The sequence below is a fragment of the Triticum aestivum genome, chromosome 4A (assembly GCF_018294505.1).
Source record: "Triticum aestivum cultivar Chinese Spring chromosome 4A, IWGSC CS RefSeq v2.1, whole genome shotgun sequence".
Classification (NCBI taxonomy): Eukaryota; Viridiplantae; Streptophyta; class Magnoliopsida; order Poales; family Poaceae; genus Triticum; species Triticum aestivum.
In genome coordinates this window covers 580859319-580868571 of record NC_057803.1, presented here as the reverse complement: position 1 = coordinate 580868571, position 9253 = coordinate 580859319, and the positions used below count along the sequence as shown (strand labels likewise).

Genomic DNA, 9253 nt, shown 5'->3' with positions numbered 1-9253 from the left:
GTTTTCTGTTTTTTTTTCTTTCGCGAGAGTCACAGTTTTGCTTCCACGAGAGGCACGGTTGTGCTTTCGCGAGAGTCACGGCCGTGCCTCTCAGAAAGGGAAAAAATACGCGTTTTTTTTTCTTTCGCAAGAGTCACGGTTTTACTTCCGCGAGAGGAACAGTTGTGCTTTCGCGAGAGTCACGGCCGTGCCTCTCAGAAACAGAAAAAAAAACGTGTTTTCTGTTTTTTTCCTTCCACGAGAGTCACGGTTTTGCTTCCATGAAAGGCACGGGCGTGCCTCTTTCGGAAAGAGAAAAAAACCATGCTCCCGGTTTCGGTTTTTTCGCCTGGTTTTTTTCGTCCGCTTTTTTTCGTGAAAAAAAGTTTGTCAAAATCTATCAACATGGGATCTAGTTTTGAAGATCTCGACGCGAGAAATTCAATAGTGAAAACGGTTCGAGATTTGGACGCACGATTTAAAAGATAAAACGTTTTGAATAAACGGATCTACGAAAAAAAGAAAAACTTTCAGGTTGCGACACGTGCCATGCTGCATGTGCGCCACTTATCGCGATTTGAGAAAGTGAAGTGTACTTTGCAACGAGTACTTAGTAGTTTCGATATACCGGTCCATGCTAGCACCGTGTATGATGATTGGTCCGACCCGGCCGTGCTAGCTAGACTGGTAGACCCCCAAGCAACCCAACCCCAAGCTCGATATGAATAATGATACAAGCACGTACCACATGGGCATGTTTATTAGAGAGTCTGCTGGTCGCTTTATTTAACAATCTTTGCTAGTACAAAAGAAAATATCTTTCGCACTCCTGGTAGGGTAGGGTCTCGAGGAAGGTGGTTGCTATGCTCGTACTGGGATTTCATGTACTAGTTCCTTGATGAAAAATGGCCGGATGGGGGCTAAATTCGTTGGTTCATTAGTCTCGCATGATCGCCACGAGTCGCTGGGCGGTCCGTCGTGCCGGCGCGGGCAGCGGTCACGCCCTATTCATTCTCTCCCCATCTCGTAACCTCTCGATAGCTCCGATAAAGTTTGAACTGTACTGTGGTCACGACGTACTGTTCTGTTCGTGCGATTCCTTCCCCCGGCTCTGCGATGGCGAAAGGGATCACTTTCCGTTGGGCAAACGCTAGTGGAAGCCAAGTCAAAGGAGAGCTCCTCTCCTCCGTGGATAGATGCAGTTGGGGATGTTTTTTTTTTCTGTAACGCCCTCCAATAATAAAATCATTTCTCTTCCGGTTGCGGAAACAAGAAGTTGGAGATAGCTTAGGCGCCGGCACCTTGCCGCGTGTGTCCGTACGAGTCGAAGCACAAGATCAAGCTGTCCTCTTTACCGCTTATTATTATTACTCAGAGCGCGTGTGAACTGGTATTGATATTGGTTGGCCTGATACAATAATTCGTTAACGGATGACGGCACCTGAATGTCTGATGTAGATTAGCACGGAGCAAGCTGGGAATCATCATGCACCGAGACATCTGGGGGCAGACACCTATGATACCAGCTTTTCTTTCCCTGCCACGTCGCTTGATTGCTACTCTATAACCAACGAGTCAATGGCCTAAGGCACAGCTGGTGCTCCTGTACTTGATCCAAAAGTGACCCAACAGACTAAGCCTAACTTCGTCAGTGAACGCAACGCCCAAGACCCCACTTTCATGTCCATGCACAGGACCGACGGTCCCGCGCTGAGCAATCCATACCATCATATTAGGCACACATCACTGACCCAGACACCTTCAGGTACATGAAAATTCAGTGACAGGGACATGCAAACAACCACACCAAAAGAGAAGGTTGAAATGTCTTCTAAATTCAGTGAGAGCAAACATGTAAGCAAAAAGGGTTGTTGCCCAACAGCCTCAGTGAGACTTCACCTGAGGCTGCCGTTTAACCTGAACCTGAACGCCGCATCAGTCAGAATAGCAAAAGAATGCATACGGCAGCACTGCAGACCATTTTACTGGCAAAATCAAGCTGTTTCAACAAATAATTGTCAAAATCGATATTATACATGACGGGGAGCATTGGTAGATCGGACATTGCTGCTATGATCGACTCCCAAAAACCTACGCTTTTTTTACTTTGCTTTCTCAAAACTTGGGGTTAACATGTAAAATGACTCCACAGATAACAGCTCCGTTGCCACCAGCATACCTTGCAAAGCCCACACAGAGCATATGTGGCATCACAGATCCATGGCGCTTAGGTACTTCCGTTCCATCCCCAAGACTCGAAGAAGTTGTTTGTGCACAAAATCAGCAGCCATATTTTCAGAGAAATAATTCCATGGGCTTGGCACTTACGGGAATAGCTTCTTTAATCTATTGATAGCTGCGCCAGCCGTCTTGTTCATTGGTTCTAGAACAAGGGCATGGCTAAAATCTGCAAGACACGGTCAACAAGTAAACAATTAGTTTATCCAGATTACTTGAGTATCAAGCAAAGGGAAATGAAAGACAGACCATCGACAGCCTCCTTATAGTATCCAAGCATCTCTCTTGCCGTGCCTCTTCGCAAATAAGCTTTGACAATCTGAAATGTTACATAAATAGCAACTCAACCAATCACGCAAAACTCATAAACCATCACAATCTCAACAGAGTTAGAACATACTCCCTCCGTTCCAAATTACTTGTCGTGGTTTTAGTTTAAATTTGAACTAAAACCACGACGAGTAATTTGGAACGGAGGGAGTACATTTTTATCTCATTGGCTACACTTACATTTATAAAGTCGAATAATATGTAAATGTGAAGGTATAGGTCATATCATGCTTCAAAGTTGAAAGTTGAAACTAAGAAAGCAGATACTAACCTTTGGATCAATATCGATGGCGCTAGTGCAATCTGTCTCAGCTTGGCGATAACTGAAAAGTCCAAAATAAATAATCATGAGTAACCAAAGTGCCAAATAAACACTCATGCATCCAAGCCCTTCAAAGATAAATGGCAAACATTCATACATGCCAGCTCTCTATGATAGATTGGAGACAAAATATTACAAAGGGGGAAAAGATCGTACTTAGCTAGCTCTAGAAAAGCCGCAGCTCTGTTACTGTAGTATGTGGCTACTTTGCCATTTAATTTGATTGCTTCAGTATATAAATTTATTGCCTTTTGCCATTGCTTCTCCTTAAATGCACTGTTACCCTGTCAAGTAGCAAGTGATAGAAAAGAACCCCAAGTAAGAACAAAGACAATATAATTAACACTCACAATCCTGTATGGGAAGCTTTGCTTGAGTCAAAAGTGATAATAATCCTGGGACATGAAAAATAGGTTCAGTGCACAACCAAGGATTTGTGTGTGTGCATCCATATACAGAGCAAGTCCCTAGATGCAGAGACTAGCACTTCCAATCTATCAAGTACTAGAATGTAACACCCATAAAGTGCAATTCAATTTGTCAAACTCTAAGATGTAACACCAATCAGTTCTTTCTTCAAGTAGTGAACTACTGTCGCATTGGCATAGTATGGTACCATAACTATTGTAAGATAATACTAGGAAAAAGCAGTGGTTGTGGTTCTTTAAGCAAAAGTTTGAAAAACAAAAGCTACTTGTAGATGACCATAATAAAGATGGGAACTGACTTTCTCTTTAGCAGCCTCAGCAGCTTCTTCACTCATCGCCTCTTTACTTGAAGGATTAGATTTGGCTAGGACCTCAACTTGCTCTTGGATGGTGGCATATATGGCTTGAGTGGTGTCCAGCAAAAAGCGATCACCACCATGCCTCGCAATGAAGGAAACCGAAATAGGACACTTGTCATGTGTACCGATGGGAACAGTAACCTGAAAAGGAAATCAATATTGTTGAAACGGTAAAAGGGCAGTAAAGGCTTATTAGGAATGAAAATCCATGCCTTGTAGCTAAACCCATGGGTAAATTCATACCCTCACCAACATTTACAAATATGATCAATATATCTACAACCTTCACACATGATGGATAGATCGTGAGAATAACCACTAAAATTCATAACCATGGACAGGATAATTTGCTTCTCCACAAAAATTAGAAGTAAAATCTCAGAGATAATTTGCTTCTCTACCCACACATCAATTAACTGAAGCAACTAAACAAAAATAAGCAATTGTCAGCTTTTCACGGTTGGCATATGAAAGGCCAAAGGTCAATGCATTCATACCACTAGCTATCATCCACATGCAATAATAACAAGGTTCAAAGGCAAAAAGAAGTACAAAAGGAAGCTCATCAGAGGTAATAACAAGGTTTGCATGCTAGTAATCTAAAATTACACTGAAAAATACTATACCTGACAACACCCAGACATACTAGATAAAGATTGAAGGCATAATGTCTCAGCATTGTAGCTTGTAGACGAGAGCTCCCTGGCATTAAGTTTTGGAGGGCATCCCAGAGCAGTTGGGATGACCAGAATTCCATCATCCTAAGGATAACATAGCATCACAATTAGAAAAGGCATTGCTACATTATCACTTAATAAGATGATCATTCATCACAGCAAATCCAGTTGCATGCAAGATTGCAAAACAAGTAAACAAAGCAGCAAACAAGCAGAATGGGGAAATAATCTCCTCCCATCAAGGATACAGTAGGCAAACCTGTTTTTTCCAGTACTAGATAAGATTTCTGTGACTTTCTCAACATATACAGAAGAAACATGCCAGTTTGAGTTCCCTTAAAAAAAGGCAGGTCAATTGCAAAGAATAATGGCAGAATTGTTGGGGTTGAAAAAAAGTGATTGTATTTTGTTTGGCCAGTAAAGATGGACATTTTCCATGATATGCACTACTTGATGCTATATAAACTCCAAGGAATTATCTGAATATCATATTCCAATAGCACCTAATATTCCTGATAATTGTGAACAAGCTGGCTTCGGGCAAACAAAGCAGTTTGCCAAGTCAACTCACCAAACTTGTGGGTAAAACCTTTGCAGTTAACCATGTACTTGCCTTCCAGCAGAAATATATATATTCAAGTTTACCCTCATAATCAGTTGATTTCTTGATTTGATCCACTTGGCACATAATACATAAATTTCATATAAAAAAACATTTGTAAACACTACAAAACACTAGCTTTGTTTTACCAATTGAAGTCCACAAGCTTTGAGCAGATCACATTTTCAGAATCAAAGAGATACAGTATAGGGTTTTCTTCAGTGAAATATATCCAGCAAAACTATAGGTAATGGCAAATGAATGCGCCAAGAAACGAATCACAGGATCAACAATGGTTTTTCCTGATAATGTACGCACATATACAATAATTTCACAGAATTGTAGTATGAACTCAATATTTACCTTAAGAAGTGTGTTGAGAGCTAAGCGCACTTCCTTTCTTGCATCTTGGACGATATTAATAGTTGAATCACCATCATCAGACAAATTACCAACTATGGAAGCATCAACAGCAGACTTTGCTGAGTTTATCCACTCGTTATGCTGATCTCTAAATTCATGCCTGGATTGAATAACAAAATAGCAATATTACACTGCATCACAACGACATGTCCAAGTATGGCAAAGTGAAAGAGAAATTTGTATATATGTAAGGTGAAAATTCTAACTTATATCATCAGATATATCATAAACAATACAAGAGCGTTCATCTCAATTCTAGAACAAGTCCAAATTTTCTACACCAAAGCCAAACCAAAGTAAGACAAGCATGCCAGCCTTTATGTACTAAACAGCATTTGATGTCTTTGTTGGTGACCACCAAAACATGAAATAGTTACAAGAAAAGAAGAGAACCATGCAACCCTACGAAGTTCAACTAACAGTACCGTAAAATGAACCTACAACACGACCACACCTGCTTTTACATGGCTAGCAGATAGACAGCAGACAGAAACCACAGGAGGAAATATAAAAATCATAATTCACAATGAACCATTATTTCCTTCTTTTTGGAACAATAGGATCTGTAATAATGCAGGAACCGTACTTGTGAAGCAACTGCATGGCACTAGAAAGTGCTTGCAATGAAGAAAACTTTGAGTCCCCATTCTTTTGCCCGTTTGAATAGTTCCGCAGGCTGGGTATTTTTGAAGCCAAATAATTTCCAAGATTCACATGACTCAAGACTTGTCCTGAGGAAAGGCATGAGTTAACTTCCAGCAAATAAAAAAAAAAGACAAGAGATGGTGTAAGGAGGATGCACTTACTTCCGTACAGCTTTTCCACAGATTTTGCGACCACCTGAGTTAACCTTCTTGCAGGTATCTTTGAAATTTCAAAACAATCATCTGCTATGTAGAAGTGTCTGGGTAGACGAATATCAGTATAAGATAATTTCAGAAGAAGATGACCAACACGACGCAGTACAATCGGATCCTTTGCGAACCAGCCTACAACAGAAAGAAGAAAATAACAAGACATGATGATTTCTGTTTAGAAGTCAAGACCTATAAAATTCATGTAGTTTAGATGAATAAAGATTCTTTAGAGGTACCTATAGTGTCTAGGCTAGGAGCTACAGGAATAACACCACTGTTGGATATAACAGCATGTGAAGGCCGGAACGCCAGTACGCCACAATAGCCACCTGGTACCCTTACTCCTCCAATGGAATCAATACCTACCACACCACATTATCAGTGTAGCACTTATGTATGTAAGTTAGAGACATGATAATAACATTATAAGAAGCATAGACAGTTCGACAGAAAAAATAACAGTCAAGAAAGATCCAGTACGAATAGTGGCGGATTTCAAGATCCAGAAGCTTTTATAAGTCCAAGCCTCAGTAAGAAACTGTACTGGAATAACCCCACATAAATTTAGTTACAAAAAGGGGAAAAACACATAAGTTTCTCTTTTATGCTTGACATCTACACAGTAAAAATAGCAGACCCACTGAGCAGGGATATGAATTAAATGGCTATAATCCTATATCCTTGCAGACCGGTTATCTTCCTCTCCATTATATTATTATTTCTAGTGGTGTCCAGAGTAAACTCGATAGATAGTAACTATTGTCTTGTTATCTTTGGTAGAATATGCTGAATTTTCGCAAGAAAAAACAATCTTTGTCTGCAAAAAGGTCACAGAATGAGCTTGAGATGCAACTACAATCCGGTTAATCCATCAAGTGCATCAAGTGCACAAGCACAACTTAGTAAAGTATATCTGTTAATCAAGAGAGAACCAAGTTTAACTATGGGTATGGATTCACATTTCACCACGTGAAAACAATCGTGAACACTGTCGAGTGGCGAGCAATACCACTAGTAAAAACAAAATGCTGCAAACACTAGTAAATGAGACAGCAAGTATCATAAGTTGCATGCAAATGCTACATTGGGAAAAATTCCCCTGGTTCTCGCTACTTTCAACATTAAAGATTTGGCATCAGAAGGATAATGAAGCACCAGCAGCAAATAATAATGTTAATAAACTTCATTTTTTGCTTAAATAAGAATGCTCCAAAGAGCAACTTACCCAAGGCGAAATCTACCATGCCACCAGCAACAGCAACAGCTGATCCACTTGAGCATCCTCCAGGTACTCGATCGGAAGCTGCAGGATTTGTTGGTGTACCAAAATGTTTATTCTCACCATGGATACTGGACAAGCAATGTACATTAAGTCAGCACAGATACAAGATTATTGGAAAGCTGGAAAACTACTCCACAAATCTAAGGAACATGTATCATCTTTATGACACGGCACTAAAAACTAAAGAAATAAAGAAAAAAATTAAGCCTTAATACAGTTCCGCGAAGCTACGTACAGAAAGCAAAATGAAAATACCTATATGCCATCTCATCGATGACAGTTTTCCCAACACAAATAGCACCACCGTCTACAAGAGTTGAAACCACTAGAGATGTTTGTGTTGCTGCATCATGTGTCTTCGCCCATTCTAGGCTGCCAAAACTTGTTATATAACCACTGACATGGAATCTGCAATCATCAAAGCAAGTGTATCATACAAGTGCTCAAGGACGAGTAATACATGCAGAAAGGACTGTAACCATGTAGATGAACTGGTCTGCCACGTTCCAGTAAGCACAACAACATTTTTGGAGCAGTGGAGTGTACATTAAAGAATAGAAGCAACACAAACATACATGGTAACATGGATGCTATTAAGCGCCAAATAATATGCCACAGACATTAATTGGATGCTCATTCATACAATACAATTCAAGAACTGGCTGTAAAGTAGCAACCATCTATTTGGAATTTTGGATAAATAGCCTCCACAATGGTGCTGGCAGGATCGCATGGGATAGCATTTCCTTAATGAGCACGAAATAATACTACCTCCAATCCAAAATGTAGGTGTTTTTAGCATTTTCTTTTTCGTTAGTCAAACATTTATAAGTTTGACTATCTATTAGAGAAGATTTATGATTGCTAACCAGGCCTGCTGCCCAGTAAGATTTACTTAGTATATTAAATTAATCATCAAATTGATACTACAAGATCTATCATGAAATATACTTTTATAATGTATAATTACTTTAATGTGAGGCAACATATTCGCACAGAAACTGATGGTCGAAGTACTAGCTTGAAGACTTTCAATGTCCTAAAGGACATAATTTCGGTTCGGGGGAAGTATGCCACAAGCATATATTGATGCTTATTTGTATAATACATTCAAGGATGGCTGTGAAGTACCAACCATCTATTCGGAATTTTGGATGAACAGCTTACACCCGTGTCAGCAGGGTTGCAGGGAAATAGAATTCCCTCTAGGAAACAGATATAGCCCACGACAAAGTTTCCAGAGAATACCTCAAGTACTAAAGCTCATTTAGGGAAATATTTAAAGGATCGGTATAGATTTTTAGAATCGTTATAGCACTATAGCTAACAAATACATCTACACTATGTTCGGATGTCTGAATTAGAGCCTTTGTATTGGATTTGGTATTGGCTACTTGCTAATTCAGGCATTTGGATGTTTACAGAAACGAGCGGACCAAAATGAGCCCAATACAGCGTGGAAATCGCGTCCACTAGCGTAGCCGTGCCGCAATACAGAGGTCTGGGGCTCCGATTTGGGTCGAATTGAGCTGATCCCGGGAAACACAATGCTTCAGGAGGCAGCGGCGGCCTGCCCCTTCCGTCCCCGCGTGACACCAGCCCTTTCCTCCCCGCTCGAGACGGAAGCTTGAGGAGGCGGCGGCGGCGCAGGTATGTATCCCCGCTCCCTGCCCCTCCTCCTCCTGCCCTGTCCAGTGGCGACGGACCTTCAAGCCCGCACGTTTCCCCCTGCGCCCCTGCATCTAGCTGCCCGGCGC

At 40.7% G+C, this 9253-nt stretch overlaps 1 protein-coding gene across 1 annotated transcript in view; it reads right to left on the bottom strand.

The window, feature by feature from the left end:
* Positions 1 to 1924: 1924 nt before the first annotated feature.
* Positions 1925 to 9253, bottom strand: part of LOC123087135 (outer envelope protein 64, chloroplastic) — a gene marked incomplete in the record, with an annotated part of 10280 nt that continues 2951 nt past the window's right edge. The window contains 12 exon segments of the mRNA XM_044509050.1: positions 1925 to 2386; positions 2467 to 2536; positions 2819 to 2870; positions 3026 to 3153; positions 3597 to 3797; positions 4283 to 4417; positions 5298 to 5457; positions 5944 to 6088; positions 6164 to 6346; positions 6451 to 6576; positions 7440 to 7564; positions 7752 to 7904. Coding sequence (XP_044364985.1) covers positions 2304 to 2386; positions 2467 to 2536; positions 2819 to 2870; positions 3026 to 3153; positions 3597 to 3797; positions 4283 to 4417; positions 5298 to 5457; positions 5944 to 6088; positions 6164 to 6346; positions 6451 to 6576; positions 7440 to 7564; positions 7752 to 7904 — 1561 coding nt within the window.